Source organism: Miniopterus natalensis, chromosome 2 (genome assembly GCF_054644295.1).
Source record: "Miniopterus natalensis isolate mMinNat1 chromosome 2, mMinNat1.hap1, whole genome shotgun sequence".
Taxonomy (NCBI): domain Eukaryota; kingdom Metazoa; phylum Chordata; class Mammalia; order Chiroptera; family Miniopteridae; genus Miniopterus; species Miniopterus natalensis.
Genome location: NC_142082.1, coordinates 149,036,041 through 149,055,343, shown reverse-complemented (window position 1 = coordinate 149,055,343; position 19,303 = coordinate 149,036,041). Strand labels below are relative to the sequence as shown.

The 19,303-nt window shown below is 34.5% G+C and overlaps 1 protein-coding gene across 1 annotated transcript in view; it reads left to right on the top strand.

Moving 5' to 3' along the window:
- Nucleotides 1-19,303, top strand: part of LOC107528192 (contactin-1) — a 139,197-nt gene that overhangs the window by 60,662 nt on the left and 59,232 nt on the right. Inside the window, exons 2-3 of the mRNA XM_087813935.1 lie at nt 17,085-17,220; nt 18,269-18,301. Coding sequence (XP_087670061.1) covers nt 17,160-17,220; nt 18,269-18,301 — 94 coding nt within the window. The 5' untranslated portion in view covers nt 17,085-17,159. The remainder of the gene's footprint in view (nt 1-17,084; nt 17,221-18,268; nt 18,302-19,303) is intronic.

Sequence of the window (19,303 nt, the reverse complement as noted above, 5' to 3'; positions counted from 1 at the left end):
AAAGCACATGTATTCTCCCAAACTTAAAGCATAGGCATCATAGTATTACAGAGTGATCAAGCAAATTCTAGTGACTATAGAACTGATATTCTTTTTCTCCCTTTGCAACTGCCTTGTAGCCTAATTCACATTGTTTATTCACAGGACGAAAGAGAGATTTTTAAGCATTCACTACAGTTAAGAGTGACTGACTGAAAAATAACAGTCTGGCTTTAAGAGTGTTGCTAGGAAACACAATGTGAAGATGAAAACCCCTGAAGAGCTGTCTCCCATCTCATAACAAAAAATCGTAGTGGTAGCAATTTCTGATTTAAAACACAGAAAAATAACCTATTAAAACTGTATCCAGAGGGACTTTGTTATAGGTTCACTTAAATTGCTTCATTTTGGAAATAGTTTTGGTTTATTTATGTTGCACCAAAACTGCCAGGTATTCTTTTTTTTATTTGAATAAGAATAAAATTGTAAGCTTATAATGATATATTAACAAAACAATCACTTTTAAAAGAAATACACATAAACAAAAATAAAGCCATTTTAACTTTTGCTTTAATAAAAATTTTCTGATTGTTGAAGTAATGTATCCATCACAGAAAAATTTGGATATAGAGAAAATGTAATGAAGATAAAGATCATTCATTATGCCATCACACAGAAATGACATGTTGGTTATTTCTTCAATTTTATTTCTTCTAAATACGTAGTACATGTTAGCTTAGGGTTTTCAAGGGTGTTGGAGGGTGGTTTTTTGTTGTTGTTGGGTTTTGGGTTTTTTTGTACATTCCCTGCCTTTTAGCATGGAATTAGTTTTATTCCTTCATAGTTATTGTAATTTCTTAAGTATCTCGATGTATTTCTAAAATCTTATTATATATTTTTTTACTACCCGCCTTGTTTCTATTCTTTTTTTTTCTCTTTTACTGTCTTCTGTTTGATTGAGAGTCTTTTTATACCTTTTTTTTTTTTTTGAGTTCATGCTCTATAATTAGTCCTGCTTTTCACATAATATTATACTATAAGCTTTTTCTAATTCTGATTCTGATTACTATAAAACACTTGCAAGCATAATTTTATAGCCTTCCTAATACTTCATTATACTGTTCTAATAAAAGGAATGGAAATAAGACAATTGCTTTATTAGAATAGATTTCTCTATAAAGGATCACTGTATCTAAATATCTTAATTCTTTTAAAACCCTTAATATATATTAATAAATTATTTTTTAAGATGGTCTTAGTTACAACCTCTTGTAGCAACATAGGAAAATATCAATCATTGCATCCATACCAAAATTGAGTGTTATCAATTTTAACACTAAAATTTTAATCACATAAAATATACAGAGTATTTTTTAAATTATTTATTTATTAGTAATTCATATTTAATTTTTTATGTAAGTATCTAATCATGTCTTTTATCTGTCTATTGCAACCTTAATATTTTTTTCACGTCTGTTGCTGTGAGCTCCTTGTAACTATGTCTGTAATCTTTTTGAATCTTTCCCCCAGTTTATATTTTGACTTTTAAATTTGTTCATAAATTTTAATATATGGAATTTAAAGATTATTTTTTCTTTTTCCTCTATCAGGGATTGGTATATTTATTTCCTTTTTATGTTAGCTTTTTGAGTGGATGTGAATTTTATATTTTAGCCTTTAATTCATCTGAGTTTATGTTGATGTGTAAAGTGAGATTAGAATATGTATTGACTTTTCCAATGGCTATCCAGCTGCCTCAGTGCCTTTTTTAAGTCATATTTTAGATTTTTATTTATTAGCACTTTTAAAAACAGAGAATGTAAGCAATGTAAACGTAAGCCAGGGTTTAAATCTCAGTCCCACTATTTACTAGCACCACTGTCTTGGGCAAAATGCTTAATCTATATGCTTCAGTGTGTCATCCCTGAAATGAACACACGACAATAGCCTATATCACAGAGTTATTGTAAGAGGTAAGTGACATGATACAATCTCAGGTGCTTGGCATATTGTAAATGCTCAGGAAATGTTACCTATTATTGAATCTGTTTATTCTCAGAAGAGCATCACACTTTATGGGGTTTTATATTATGATTTTCTACCTGCTAGGATTTTTCTCATTTCATGAGCCTTGGGAAACAATTTGGCACAGTATTTAAGCACATGGACTCTAGAGCTGGACTGCCTGTGTGTGAATCCCGGTGTCCAAGTTAATTAACTACGTGACCTTGGGTAAACTGCTTCACAACTTTGTGTTTTCATTTCTCTATCTCTAAAAGAGAGACCTTTAAAGCATTTACCTCGAGAGATTTACTATGAGGACCAAATGAAAATTAAATGTATTTGGAGTGGTTGGTGGTAAGTGTGATAGTAGCAGCCTTAGCTATTGTTCGTCTCAAATGTCTTTAATGTCCTGTCATCCATTTTATTCTCTAATATTGAGACTTATTCTGTCAAGTTCAGAGGAAATGACCTACTTCTTCAAATTTTCAATGCTTCTTTTAGATCTCTCTTAATAAATATTCATAGGTTTTTATACACTATTAAGAGTTTTACTTGGTAATTATATTTCTTAATGTTATAAATTAGGGATTTATTTCTCTTATTTTGAATTAGTTATTATTAAAGAATAACACCATTCTTTGGTTTATATTTACATTCTGCTTAATCACTTTACTGAACTCTTTTAATTCTAGTATTTCATTTAAATTAATTTTCTTTGCTATTCTGGTATATAATCACATTGTGTGCAAATAGTAGTTTTGCTTACTTTTCCCCTAATTGCTTTAAATCTGATTTTCACTCCATTTGGACTATATTTGCCTCAGGCTCTAGAGCAGTGCTAAATTCATTAAACAAATACTCGTGGGTGTTTTCCATGTTTCAGATACTGTGGAAAGCACTTGGGATAAACCAACAGGCAGCAAAGCCATGGACCCTGTCCTCACAGAACTTCAAATCTAATCCCCTGGCCTTAACATGGTATCTGTGTGACGGTTTACATTATTTAGATAATCAGAGGACTGATAAAGGGTTAAGAACCATTAATCTTAATTTATAACAATAAGTTGCAGCCTTATTTATATCCTGATCGATTTTAATTTGTGATGATTGTAATTTGTTCTTATTCTCTGTTATAGCCTTTTTAAATGTAGAAGCAACTGTGATAATGCTTTCAGTTTCCTTATGTGTATATATTTTAAAAATTATCACATTCTCAAAACTCAGTTGCTAATTTTCCATAGAAATAATTTTCCATAGAAATTTTTGTATGGAAAAATATTTTCCATGAAAATTTATATTATATATATACATATACATATATATATATATATATATATATATATATATATATATATATATATATATATATATATTAATCCTCACCTAAGGATATGTTTTTATTGATTTTTAGAGTGAGAAGAAGGAGAGAGAGAGAGAAACATTGATGTGAGAGAGAAAAACATCAATCTGTTGCCTCCATACCCGCCCTGCAGGGGATCGAACCTGAAACCTAGGTATGTGCCCTGACCAGGATCAAACCCACAAACTTTTGGTGCATGGGGTGATGCTCCAACCAACTGAGCCACCGGACCAGGGCTCTGTATTTAAATTCTCTGCATGCTCAAAACTCAGTTACTAATTCTCCATAGAAATATAGTAAAATAAAACCTACGCATTAAAAACAAAAAAGGACTCTTTAAACATACATTTGTTTAAATTAAAAAAAAATATTTTGAGAGTAAAATGACAATATTGAAGACATAATTCAAGTCTGTAATCACAGATTAGTTACCTAAGTTTTGTAAGAAATACAGATAAAAAATGGCTTTTGGTTTGCGATCATTAACTTGTGCTTCTAGACTCTACATTATGATTTTAAAGGAATGTGATTAACAAAAAGAAAACATTTGTGTTTGTGTGTTTTTTCTTTTGCAAGCAATTATTCTTTTCACATTTCTATTGCTGAAACCAAGAAAGAGGTAGAGAGTATTTTCTCCAATAAAATGGCCTGATTGGCAGGGAAGACAGCAGTACTTTCTTGGGGTTTGGCATAGCGACTACAAGAGCACTTTCTAAGTTCAGTTGAGACAATAAGAGCCTAACAACCTGGGTGTCTCTCAAGATACAAAACAAGGTTGAGCAGCGTGAGAGATGCAGTCTAGAGAAGAGGCTACCTTCCTTGGTGTATCATGTAGGGGAAAACATTCACAGGAGGGACACTCCTGTGGACAAAGAATCAGTGTCACCTGAACTGCACCTCGGTTCACTCCACAGTACCATGCCAGTGGGTGTGCAGGCCTGAGCCAGCAGGTGTTTGCTCCATGGGGCCCGTCATTCCCTTGAAAGTATTTTGGCTGGAGCCGTAAGAGTTTAAAGCATTGAAAAATTCCTTCTTGAGGTAGTCTTTGCGAAGTGTTCAAGCTGCTACCTTAGGGACTTCACTTTCTCTCTGCTCACTTAATGTCTTTATAGTAGGAGGTCAATTCTTTAAAGGGTTGGTGCGAACTAGCTAGACCTGTAATTAGAATCACTGCCTTTCATTAGGTGGATTTTAGACCATGCTGTGAAGAGGAAGAGACAAGATAGTAGATGTTATGCGTGGTTTAGAACAAAACAAAGTTACTAGGACAGTTAAACAATTACTAGTATATTTAAAATGTGACTGAAGAAAAGAAAAAGGCAATTGGTACCATTACTTCTCTTTTCAGTCTCTTCAACTTATTCCTTTATGTGTTGTGTAGATATTAGGTGACTATGTTGTTTTCTTAGGTCAATGAAATAATTTCAACTTTCAAGACATTTTTTAGTTTATACATTTAGGTATTTAAAAAATGTTTATTAAGCATTTTCTGTGTACTACACATTATAGTGGATTCTGAGCTTTCCTTTTAAAAATATATATATATTATTGATTTCAGACCGGGGAAGGGAGAGGGAGAGAGAGTCATTGATCTGCTGCCTCCCGCACGCCCCCACTGGGGATCAAAGCCGCAACCCGGGCATGTGCCCTGACCAGGAATTGAACCTCCATTTCTCCTGGATCCTAGGTCAACACTCAACCACTGAGCCACGCAGGTTGGGCCTGGGCTTTCCCTTTTGAAGCTTATGGACCAATGGTGGAGTTAGGCATTCATCATTTAGAATCATAAAGTGCAATCCTTGCCGTGAAGGAAAGGCACTGGGCACCATGAAAGGGCAACAGGCAAGCCTGAGTTCAGCTGGGCATCCAGGGAAAGCCTCTCTATAGCAAATACATGAAGGTTGCAGCTTGAGAAATGCATGAGTTAGGTGACAAACATGGTAGGCAAACAGGAACTAGATTAGGCAGAACCGTGTGGCTCAAGTTGGTGAATTTATTGTTATTTTTTAAATTCAGTGGGTCATCACTGAAGGAGGACAACCATGATCATATTTCCAATATTAAAAATGCTCTAATTTCACTTTGGGAAAATGAAAATGTTCTGGAGATGAACAGTGGTGATGTTTACACAACAATGTGAGTGTTGTTAATGCCCCTGAAATGTACATGTTAAAATGGTAAATATTATGTTGTGTTCATTTTACCACATTAAAGAAGGAGTTTATCTCCCTTATGTAGCTTAATTGAGGCTAAGTAACCAGCTGGCTGATAAGGTTAAACAAAGATTTACTACTGAGAAGTTGCTTCTTTGCATCAGGCCTGTCCAGACTCAGGGGAGTTTTTCATCTTCAGCAATACATTGTGTACCAGCAAAGGTAGAATTTTTCAGTGAAAGGCTGTATTAGATACTTACTCTAATAAAAAATAAAATATTAATTGCAGAACACAAAATGGAATCCTTCCCAAAAAAGGAGACACACCAACAAGAGATGACAGAACCATAACTAAATAATCAATACCATTGGCATTTTTGAGGAAGACCTGAGGATGAGTATCTATAATAATCAAAAAACTTCCAGTGTGTATATTAGGAATAATACTATTTAGTTAAGATATTGTTCTTTGACAGAAATGCTAATCACTTTTAGAGACATAACTTACTCAACATCTGTATACTCTTAGTTTCTTAAATGGAAGTCCACTTCTATCTATAAGGACAACAGATTTGCAACCTGAAATTTTTCACTTTCTAAAAGACCCAAGTATGAGGCAATTTGCCAACATTTCATTACATAATGAATTTTAAAAGAAATATAAAGGGAAACACATGGTGCTTTTTGTTTCTGCTGCAACACTGTGAGTAAAGAAGTTTAGGTAAACAGAGTGTAAATAACTACAAATTCTCCTTCCCAGAAATTCAAAACACACTAATCAAACAAATGGAACTCAGAAATGAATACAACTGAAGGTGAGTCGACACCAACATGATGGGGTTGGAAGCATAATATATCTAATAGGATATATTTTCTACTGATACAAAAAAATTACTTAGTAAGATACCAAAAATACTAAGCAGGAATATTCTGGTAATTAGTATTAAGATTTCCTATATATAGATCAAATATAAATAAGGCATGATCACTTAGATAATTCAAGTAATAATATTTTCTTTTGCCTGAAGTTTTCTAGTTAATTGCAAAACCTTCCTTTTCATCTTCACTGTGAACAGCATTATATCATTCTGCATAGTCATGTAAGGAGTTAAATTTTCAAGCTAAATAAAAATTACTTAAAATGTCTATGATAATTTAAGATTTAGGGGCAGAAATATGGACATATTGAACTCAACACTGATACTTTATTGAATAAGACTAAAAGTTTTTTAATAGCCGTAGCAAACCTTATGTGAGACTCAATCTTAAGAGAGTACAAATTTTTACATTCTGAAATCTGTGAGTTTCTAAGATCTTTAAGAAACTGAAACTGTAGTCGTGATATTTCTAAAATCTTTAAAACACCAGGAAGCAATTAAAAACACACACACTAATTTACCTTAGAAAAAACTTTGGAACAAAAGCCAAAAATATTTCTTCTAAACTCATAAAGAAAGTAAATAATTCTGGCAAGAGAGCAAATTGCTACAGGGCTCCTGCCAATAGGTACAGCTGTTACTGCTTTCTTCCCTTACTGAGAGGGCCATGATGAGGGAAAAAATTATTTCAGGTTTGTATTTCTGCTCCTTTTATCTTCCTTTCATTTCTCCATTGCATAAAAAAATGGCTAGAAGCTTCTACCTCTATTGTGCTTCAAATATTATCTCTAGGCAGATTGCTTTCAAATACCTATTTCAATCTCCTATCTTGCCTCCAAATGCTGTTCTCATTTAGTCAAATGTCTTCTTGGTATCTCCACTTTGATGTCTGATTGGCAACTCAAATTTAACACATTCAGAACTAAATTCTTGGTCAACTCACCTTCTCACCAAAGCCAAATGGCAGCTTCTTCCACTTCTATGGGCAAACCAAGGGGTAAGGGCGCATCCCTGAACTCCTCCCTTTCCCTTATCTCCTACTTCCAGTTAATGTTCATTTCTCACAGGTCCATTTCCTCCTTGAAGCTGAGCACCATATATCTTGGGATTGTGGAATCTCTAGGACCTAGCACAATGTACAACACGATAGACACATATTTTTAAATAAATAAAATTGCCTCTATAACTATTTCTAAATTTGATAAGTAAATTACTGATTTTACATATCTGCATTTCAAACTGTATTAGCAACTGCATTGCATTAGACAACTCATTAGGTGTTATAAGTGGGACACTTTCATATCATTCCTTCTAATTGTAGAAATGCATGGAATTATCCTCAAAGCAGTGTTGACTATAGTGATTCTTGTGCTTTAAGAGTTCCAGATGGAGACATTTGCATAGCCATTCTTAGGTGTGGTACTTTTTATTTTAATTCTCACTTTCCTTCTATGACATCTAAACATTCTGTGGCATTAAATATACACATACATACACACATGTACACACATATATTTGTTGATCACACGCTCTATGCAAAGTATTTAAACCTTAGTAGGAATATGAAGGTATGTATAAGGCATGCTCTTTTTCCTTAATAACTCCGGATCTTGTTAGGGGTGAAGAAAACTCATACAGGTGTCTTGTGTACATTTTTCATATAATTATCACAATTACATATTTTAATTTCTGTCTGACAGATGCTGAAATAAAATGCCCAAAATGAACTTGCCATATGAATGAGACCTTACTTTGTCCACACTCTTGTTGCCACTTTTTTTTATAATACAAAATTCTAAAATGCCATATATCCAGCACAGTTTCAAAGTTAGATATTCTGTTCTTCTTATCTTCATAAGCCACCAAGACCTATCAGAAATACCAAAATTTGGCAAAGAAACTGCTATTCCAAAATATTATTTTCTCAACCTCTGAAGTTGTCTTCAAATTGTTTTCTAAACAAGTGCCCCTATATTCAGCTGGGCATGGCACTCATTTGAAAGATAAGAAAAAACATCATAATAAGGTATTAATGAGTAATTCAGACACTGCTCAAGATTTTAGACAAGGGAGAAGATCTCATAGGAGGAGATTATCAGATGGGGGCTTTTTAGAAAAAATGGTTTTAGAGAGGGAGGAAGGGAGAGAAAGAGAGAGAAACATCGATGTGAGTTGCCTCCAGTATGGCCCTGAGTGGGGATGGAACCCACAACCTGGGTATGTGCCCTGATTGGAAATCAAACCCACAACCTTCTGGTGCACAGGACAACGCTCCAACCAACTGAGCCATACTGGCCAAGGCAGAGGGTACCTTTTTTAAAAATAAAGCTTGATCTTGATCTTGAAATATATGAGAGATTTTTGTTTTCTCATACATAAACTGAGGCTCATAATAGTAACTACATCACTGGTACATATGAAGATTACTGTGTAATCCTTAAGCTTCTACACAGAGCCTGGTTTGCAAACAGGGAGATGATGAAACATGAGTAGCCTAATTTTACTAAGCTAAGGACTTTTTAAAAAATTTATATTTTTATTGATTTCAGAGAGAGGAAGGGAGAGGGAGATAGAAACATCAATGATGAGAGAATCATTGACTGGCTGCCTTCTGCACGCCCCCCACTGGGGATTGAGCCTGCAACCCAGGAATTGAACCACAATCTCCTGGATCATAGGTCAATGCTCAACTGCTGAGCCACACCAGTTAGGCAAAGCTAAGGACTTTTTAATTGACTTTTTATTTCTATAATCTGAAATAATGTCTAACATAAAATAGATAGATACTCAATAGATATTTGTTGAATGAATTATGAAATGATGGTGTATCATGAATAAAATTTAGGCAGAGATAAGAGAGTTAAATTTCCTGAAGATAACATTGAATTTCATATTATTTACTAAACTTCAGATATTTGGATGCACGTTTATGACAATAATGAATGCAGAGGCAAAGATTCCTCTTGGTAGCAAGGATCAAAGGTAGATCTATTGAGATTGCTCTGATGCTTGTGTCTAACTAGAGTCTAAGCTTCTGAAGTTTGAGAATTTCCTTCTATTACCGACTGGGGCTTGTGTAGGGTCTTTCACAAAGTTGGTACTCAGTGAGTGTTTGCTGATTGACAAGACTTGGATTTGATACAAAGAAATAATTACATTAAGAGGGAATAAAATTATTATCAGAAGCTATAGAATCCTTTTCAATTTTAATTTTTAAATAATCCATGCCTTTGTTCTGTAATTTTATATAAATGGAGGGATGTATCCAGTCTTGCCCTATTGTAAATTTAATTAATATTTGAACAGATTTGAATAAAAAGGGGTAAAGTTCTCTGTACAGCACAAGACTATGTTATCACTATGAATCTGAAACTTCGATGCTGCCGTGAGAGCATCAGGATGCAGGAGTTAGGGAGTTTCCTACTCTCTGTTCTAATGTAGCGTTGAAAAGAGCCAGAAGAACAGAACATTCATCAACGGAAGCACTTATGATTAAACATTATAATGATATTTTCTTGTAGAACAATTTAGTAATGGAAACTCACTGACTGCCTGAGGAAGTACCCAAAAGTTCAAGGCACGGCATTTAAGGTCCCGTAGTCTGATTCACTTCTCTCTCCATTCATCTTTCTCCAATGCTTCTGTGAGTGTAGGCAGGGTTCTCTGGACTGACCTTTACTTTCCTGCTTTATGCGTCCGCTTCTGCCCCTTCCTCCTGCATAGGTGGACTTGCCTGTGAACTATAGACCCATGATTTGCTTTAGCAATTGCTCGATAAATTTATTCCGCAGGTGTTAATTGAGTATCTTTAGTGTGGAAGGCATGATGTTAGGCAACATGGGGCATAGAAAATGAATGAGACAATCTGCTGTTGAGCAGCTTATAATCTAAAAGGGCCCTCACTGAATGCACATCTTTGATTTACTAGTAGTTATGCTGCTGCTGAAAAATGTCTCGAATTGGTAGATAATACTTCATATATGTGTATGAACAATGAATAAATAAAAATTATGATCCAGCTTTACCCAGTTTGGCTCAGTGGTCAGAGTGTCGGCCCGAGGACTGAAGGGTCCTGGGTTTGATTCTGGCCAAGGGCACTTACCTCGGTTGCAGATCCCTGCCCCCGGTCGGAGTGCATGTAAGAGGCAACCAATCGATGTATCTTTCTCACATCGATGTCTCTCTCTCTCTCTCTCATTCTCGATCTCCCTTCCACTCTCTCTGAAAAGCAATGGAAAAAGTATCCTGGGGTGAGGGTTAAAAAAAGGAAATTACCATCCATCTACATCTATATGATTATTTTATTTTATATTCTTCAAGGAAAACACTGTTTTTGGTCTTTGAACAACATGTAATACAGACTTATGTCTGATTAGATTGCACAAACATTCAACTATATCCTGTTATATGTGTTTCAAAAATAACTTTTTGAATTGTCTTAATGGAATTGAAGTGCATTAAAAAAGAATTTTCTTATGCTCTTTCTAAGAATAAGGGTGTAAATTACTTGAGTAGGGATCACTCATCAGTTAATTGTTAATACAATGACATACAGTCATTGCACTGATATATAGGGTCATTGTATCAGTACAATGACTCAGTCTTCCCTGTCATTTAAGAGAGAGAATGGCAAGGGTTACCTCATACTCTTCCAGGAAGACCGTACCTTCTGGTTAGTTTCTCTCTTGATCTGAACAGCGGCTAATCGAAGTTACATGATTATCAACCTTTTTCTCCCCTCCGGATGGGTCTCTTGTCGGAAGACAGTAAGAAGCTCTGTGTACGTTTAGATTGGCGAGGTATAATAAATCCCTGCTCTTATACCCGCAGGACATACCAGTACTGCAGAGAGAGGAGCAGCAGCTAACATCCTGGCCCATTAGGGAGAATGGCTTAGAGTGGAGACTCAAAAAGCAGACATACAGGAGCAATAATGTCTTTTGATTTGATATGGCCGCTTCCACAGAGGAACAGAGCCATACAAAGGGGAGATTATGGCCCAGGAGGTCTTTAAAACTTTCAGTGTAAATTGAGTGGGAGTTTCAAAATCTGGTACCATTTCTTCCCAGGTCTTGTCCTTTTGTGTGTTATGGTGGCGGCAGGGGGTGAGGGGGAGCAAAGGGAAAGGAGTTTGAAAGCTCTGTCTTGCTGGCACGGGAATTTTTTTCTGTTGTGAAAGACTTATTAAATACTGCTTTGGGTTTTTAGATATGATTCACAGGGAAGTTATCACAAAGCTCATTTCTTTGTAGTGGCCCAGCTATCTCAGATCATTTTGAACTACGATTGGGCAATAAGAGAAGTTAAAAGCATATTCAGTCATGTCATTATAATCCAACAAGAGAGCCTCATTTAAAAGTAGGAAACCTTCCAGATACTAGTCAAAACATTATGTCAAAACACCTTGTTCATTATGATATGATAAAGTTAATCAGATGTAGACATAGGCAACATTCAATTCTCGCCTAGACAAAATGCCACCAAAAAAGTACAGTGCAGATATAATTTTAAGAGGCAGGTTGTTAAACGTTGCATGTCTTCTGATTTTTAGAGTGCAGTGGCGAAAGATGTGGCCTATTTAATTCAGAACACATTTGCATGCTCTCTATGAGTGGTGAACATATTCCAACCTTTACTTAACACACTTAATACAATTGTTCTTGAACTTTAGTATGCCTCCCAATTACCTGGGAAGCTTGATTGAAAGTCAGATACTTGGGCTATTCCCCCAGAGACTAATTATTCTTGGCAGTTGCTGGGAAAAATATCCTGTTAACAAGCACAACCAAATACTGTTAATGTAGGTTGCCCCTACACCATATTTTGGGAAACTGACTTCGTGTATTGCAAGGTATGTTAATCATTGAATTTACAAAATATCCTTTCTTATAATCTAGAGCAAGAACAGATTATATCTTTTAAAAATATTAAATAATAAAAAATATGGTATTTAAATCTGTCTGGAGAAGGACAAAACCTGGTCTGTTAGTAACTATGTGTCTTTGGGCAATATGATTCCCATAACTCAGTTAATCTCTAAAAGTCTCACAGAGTTTTGGCAGGATCGGGGAAATATTATATAGATTAGTAATCTGTAAAAATTTTAGAACACTTGCATGTTATTGCTTCTTTGCTATTCCCATGTTTCTGAGGTTACCTCAGTCCTCCCATTCATTATCTGGTTCCCTTAATTTCCCTTCATCCTGATCCTTCATGTAAATCATTGATAGCGGAGGAGGGATGATCAGTTCTACTCCATATTACTTTTCCCCAACTCCTACTGAAACTCATCTGCAATGTTTTACTTTTCATTTAATATCCCTCTGATTTTTTGAGCAGCAGAGTTTTTTCACTTTGTTTTTTCCAAATCTAGCTCTAGATTCTGGTGATTCAATGTAGTATAAAATATTTCTTTACCCTTGAGCAATAAACTTATTCTTATTAATACACTGATGGGAAGAGTTTGAGTAGAATTCCGCAAATATATGTTTGGTTTTAAATCTTACGTGACAAAACAGTCCCCCCCTCTCTTGGCCACTGGCTGGAACAGGAATTCCTGGAATTGTAAATCATCAAGAAATCATATTTGCTGATTTGCTCATTATGACTATCTCCAGTTTCCATTAACATCTTAATTTGTTAATTTCAAGCAAAATGATGGTGTCAGATGGGCATCTTGTCAGTTACTTGCGGGAAATAGTTTGGAGTCAGCAGGGTCTTTTTATATTTTCTCAAATTTCAAGAGATACCTAACCACACTATAAACACATCCCTAAACTGTGGGACAAAATAGAAGTACGACTTTCTATTTATTCTGCCACCTGAAAGTGTTGGTTTCCCGAAACTATTCCAATGAATAAACATGATCTCATTAATATAGTCTTGTGTGACTTCAGGGGCTTAAATTAGCCTGTGAAAAACATGAGCTATAAATATCACAAATGGGGTTCCACTATTTTTAAGTTCCTCTGTATGCATTATGTCATTTAAAAAATAAATGAATAATTAATTTAACTATAAACCCAATTATCTAAAAATGTGAGCTGTCAGTTGTTTATAAAATGCAGGCTATGCTGTCAGCACTCAGTTACTATCCACATCTTCAAAAACCTTCAGATTTTTATTTCTCTGAGCAGCCTCCAAATATTATACTTCACAGTCTGGTAATGTTACATTTACTGAAATGTTTTGAAAGTTTTTTATGTATACTTCACACACAATCAAGTGGAAGGGTCTTTCATGGGCTAAAGCAGTTGCGTCAATACCATTACACTCTACCTGCTAGTTGGGCAGGATATAACTCTATTGTTGGATATACTATTTATAATCATTTTCAAAAAGTGGGTATTTTCCTTGGGTGTGTGTATAGTTATTCCTAGGCTTAAAACAACACATTCTTCAGAAATTTTTACTACATATATTTGGCCATAATGTTATGAATTAAGCATTCTTTCCACATTTTGTACATGGGAAAAATTAGAGTCAGAGGTAACTTGCCCAAAGTTGCAAGCTAAAGAATGGTTGAGCCAAACTTGGGAAAGGATCTGGTCTCTGTCTCTTTTTAAAAATGTAGTTGTCACTACTACAGATGTCCCCCATTGCCCACCTTTACCCACCCCCACCCAACCTCCACACCCCCTCCCTCTGGCCATCTCTACATTGTTGTCTGTGTCCATGGGCTATGCAGATTTGTTCTCTGGCTAATCTCTTCACCTTCTTTCATCCAGTCCCCCCTCTCCTCTCCCCTCTGACCTCTGTCAGTCTGTTCCATGTATCCATGCTTCTGATCTCTTTTGACTATGCATTGCCATTAATTCCCATTTTTGAGAAGGAAATGTTAAATAACGTCCTTGACCTAGGAAGTTATTCTGTATTTTATTTTTAGTTTCTTGAAATCACTTGCTCTGTGTGGACACAGCTAATCTTCCTTTAGACCTACTCTCCTTTTCCAAACTGCCTGTAAAGTTAATGAGATAAAAAGACTTATATAACTTAAAGACTTAAAAACTTATATAACTCATTAATATCAAAAACATGAAGGATACCCTAACAGTAATTATATTTATTTTTGTCTCTGGTTAATGCTGCTTTCTCTACATTCAAAACTGCAGCAGCATCCCTTGCCCCTAAAGTTGAATATATTTTGTATTTAAAATTATTATTTATAATTATTTTGAGTTCTCAGATTATAATAGTTTATTAATAGTGCCACATTAAACTTCATATGCTTTTAATCTGCAAAGTGTTTGTAAATATATTACCTAAATTAATCTTTACAAAAATAGTTGTTTAATTTAATACAACAATTTGGGTATATTTTTATGTGTTTGCTTTTTCTACCTTGTTCCTCATTAAGAAGTCATCTTAATTAGTCAACATAACTCAATGAGAAGAATTAGGAACCAACAGGCCAAAAAAATACTCAAATGTACATTTTTTAAGAGAAACTTTAGAAGATATAAACAATGTATACAGGTTTCAGTAATTTTCACTTAGGTCTATATTGAAATACTAATGAAACTATACATCATCAAAGTAAAAAACTAAAAATCCTTTCGTAGATGATTTAATTGATTTCCCTGCCTCCTGAAAGAATTTTTCTTTATTCTTTATTCTTCACTTTAATTCCCCTTTTTTTCTCTGATTATTCCTCCTTAATAAAAGAAATAAAATTAATTTAAAATTTAAAAGTACAGACCTAAAGCAATTTATATAAATTTATAGTTCTCACCTTCTCACATATGTCCAAGAAAAAGAAATTGATCATAAATTAATCCTGACATTTAAAAATTGTTTCTTGCAGAGATATTTAAAATATATTGTATTGCTAATTTGACCCATTTCCACTGTTTTCTCCAATAATTCAACCCAACTTTTTCTCTAAATAAATGATTTTTCAGTTCAGAAAAATATATACACCAAAAGATGTTTGTCCTGGCCCATGTAGTACCACTGAATATTTTTACCATCCCTGCTAATGCTAGGACTTTGGCAAATTGGGGTAGAGTGGGTGGGTGAGGAGTAGAGTGGGATAACTATGGTCTTAAAATCCATCACAATTGAAAAAATAGTAAGATCTCACACTTTTCTTTAACATGTCATTACCATTTTATTTTTGCATTATAAAAGATGTTGAAATGTTATCATATACTATTGAACATTATAGCATTAGGTGTTTTTTTTTCAGAATTCTTTTCAGTCTTTCTCTTGATTTATATTTTATATCCAACACTGTGTCATGAGATTTTCCTAGGCTATTATGTGTGCCTTAAAAATATGAATTAATGTTTTTTCAGATTGATGCTCCCAACAAGTTCTAGTAAGAAGCAGCAGGGTTCTGCAGCCACCAAAGGCACTCAAATCTAAGAGTGCAGTACCTTCACCATAACGCCCTGTCCACCACAGTCAGACCTATGCCCACCATGATGTATTTTACAAGTAAAAGTTTACAAGTCAGACCTACTGCTTTTAATTAAAATGATTTACATATTTTCAAGTTTAATAGTATGTAGATCCAAACAACTATCTCATCCAACTGACTTGTGAACGTATATGTCTTCCCATTGATCTGTGGACTTCTTAAGGGTAAACAAACTGTGTCTTTCTTTTGATTCCTTTGTCTCTGTGCCCATCCACACAGGTAGGTTTACCACAATACTGATGAAGCTTAAGTTGTGGGGCTCCTCACTTATGTGAGGTGATTCCAAGGCCCTGGGTAAAGCCTCACCAATGTAATCATGTGGTCATAAGTTGGGGGGAAATTTATAAAAGCAAGATATTCTAATTAGGCTGCTGCACGGTTTTGTAGGTTTGTTTGTATTAGTAATGTTTTCCTCTTCTTAAAGACAGCTCTCCAACTTTAAATGATTTGGCTCCACAAATCCTAGATTCTCCCTTGCTGACACATGAGGAGCAAAAATTTTCTTTTTGTGGAATGAATAAATGAAAGAGGCGAAGGGGAGCAACTGTATTGTTAATCAATATATTTTAACACTTAAAAATTAGCATTTCTGGCCAGCTGGCATGGCTCAGCAGTTGAGCATCGACCTGTGATCCAGGAGATCACGGTTTAATTCGTGGTCAGGACACATGCCTGGGTTACGGGCTCAGTCTCCAGTGTGGGGCGTGCAGGAGGCGCCGATCAATGCCTCTCTCATCATGGATGTTTCTCTCTCTCTCTCTCCCTCTCCCTTCCTCTCTCTGAAATCAACAAAAATATATGCTTTTTGAAAATTAGCATTTCTGGCAAAAATTTTCCACAAACTATCAACAAGTAATGCTAGTGTATAATGCCTGAGTTTGTACAAAGTTCTTATACAAACAAATCTTTAATTGAATCTTTGTACCTACCTTCCCTTCAGATAAAGTCAGTTTTCAATCAAAATGATGATATTGAAATGGTTACAATTGTGCAGTTTATAGAAAAGGTAATATTATACTCAATTGTTAAACCATTAGAAACTAAAATATACCAATTGATTGACTTGCTCATGGTCATACAGTGTCAGTATAGGACGCAGCTGAAATCCTGAGACTGAATATGCTCTTTCCATTCAACATGGGGTTTACAAATGTGTTTAAATAAACAAAAACATATTCTACAAACAAGGAATATAAAAGAAGATAAAATTGATAACGTTGTTGACCCCAAGTGACAAACATTTTTCCTTCCTTTTTTCCCCTTCCTTCTCTTTTTTTTTCTTGATGCAGGTGTTTAATATTATCCAACTGCCATAAAGCTAAAGCTTTTTTTGAAAATTGAACCCGACCTCTACTAAACACAAGATGAAAATGTGGCTGCTGGTTAGTCACCTTGTGATATTATCTTTTACAACCTGTCTATCAGGTAAGAAATATCCTTTGCATATGCTCCATAAATTATGTCAAAACAATCAATATGTGTGCTCACTTCATTAATCTGGTGTAGAAAGTTAGAATTAATATTTTCGTTTAACAACTGGGTCATACAAGTAAATGAATATATATTATGGTTGACCCTATTTTTTAAATTTACTTTCAATGAAAATTTCATAAGATTTAGCCAGTCTTATGTAGTAGTGTGCTATAAGTGTATAAAATCTGAATCTCTGAGAGGGGGAAAAAAAAATACACCCTGCTGTGTAGCATTTGTAAATTCCTGGGGGGTTAATATTCTTACTATAGCCAATTTCAACTTGAGATCATTTAATGTGGTTTGGAAAAGATAGTTAACAACTCACCATTATATAGTATTTTCACTATACAGATACAATAGATTTAAATAACCTTATTAGCATAAATAAAAGTAGAATGCAGTAAAATAATTAGTACTTGGTTTTTAGCATTTGTTACCCTTGTACCTTATTTATTTATTTATTTATAAATTAATATAATTTAATTTTTATTACTGACTGGTCAGTCTTATGAAAAACAATTTTAAGATAATCTACAAAATATGTGCAGGCACATTAAGAGTAACAAAGCAGTTTTAAGAATGCTATAGTTAAACAAATTCAAAACATAGAATGTATCCTATCATTTGTCAGTCCCCGCTGATTGCTTAACGATGAACTAATGGACATCTATTTTATCTTATTTATTATTAAGTAAAAATATGCTGTTTTATTTGGGGGAGTAATTATTACGATGATGGCTTAAGAACCCCCAAAATATAATAATTTCATCAGTTCTTAAGGATTTTAATGACATTGATATAACCACAGAAATCATACACACATATATAATTATATGCATATATACATATATTATGCAAATATAATAAATAACATTTTAACCTTAATAGTAAAGGGCCAGTAATCTCATTTCATCAACTAGTATCTCAGTATTTGAGTAATGTTTGAAACCACAACTTAAAGAGCTGCTTTAGGATTAAAACCTTTTTCTTTCATTTTTAGAGTTTACATGGCACAGAAGGTATGGTCATGGAGGTAAGCTGATGAAAGGGTAAACTTTAAAAATAACTTTCTTCAAATGAATCATGTTTCATCTCTGCTTTAAGCTACTAACTCTATCTAACTCTGTAATGTTAGATCACTTGGAAATTTTGTAAGACGGTTTATCTGGAGTCGTAAGGCAACATGCTTGATTGTCGAATGAATGAATGAATGAGTGAATGAATGCAACATAAACAAATATCCTTAAATTAGAGTAGTGATTTTCAACCTTTTCCATCTCATGGCACACATAAACTAATTATTAAAATTCTGTGGCACACCAAAAATATATATATTTTGCCTGACAAAAGAATGGGTATAATTTTGATTCATTCACACAGGATGGCTATTATTGTGTTGGCTGTTGTCATTTTTTAATTTGACAGTCTAAGGGGAAAGAGATCAGTGCCCCTGACTAAATAGTCAGGTATGGCTTGTTTTAAAAATTATTGCAGCATACAGGTTAAAAACCGCCGTGTTAGAGGTTTGCAGCAGATGGGAAATATTCAATGTGGCCTGTTTTTTTCCTGTATTCTTTGTAACAATCCTATGCTACTAAATTCTGAAACAATATTTTAAATATTGTAAAAATCTAACTTATTTTTGAAAGTGCCCTGCTTTGCTGCAAGAGAGAGAACTAAAGATAATTAACCTGGAACCTTAAGATCAAGTTTAATTAGGAGTCCAAAGATGTTGCAAAATGTATTGTTTGTTGTTATTGACTATAGTTAGCAACTCTGTTTAGATGCTGCTTCAGTCACTGAACAGATCTTGCCAGCAAAAGAGGCACTGCTATATGATATAGCAGGAAAAAACAGAGCCAGAGTCACCAACCTGGGTTTGCTTTTGCAGCCCGGCGCTCGCTCACTGTGTAATCTCGTGCAAATTGCTCAACTTCTATGAACCTCCACCTTCCAATATGTGAAAGTCCCAAGATTCCTGGGAGGACTTAAAACTAAAAAAAGAATGTGACAGTAGCTTCTAGCACAGTGACTG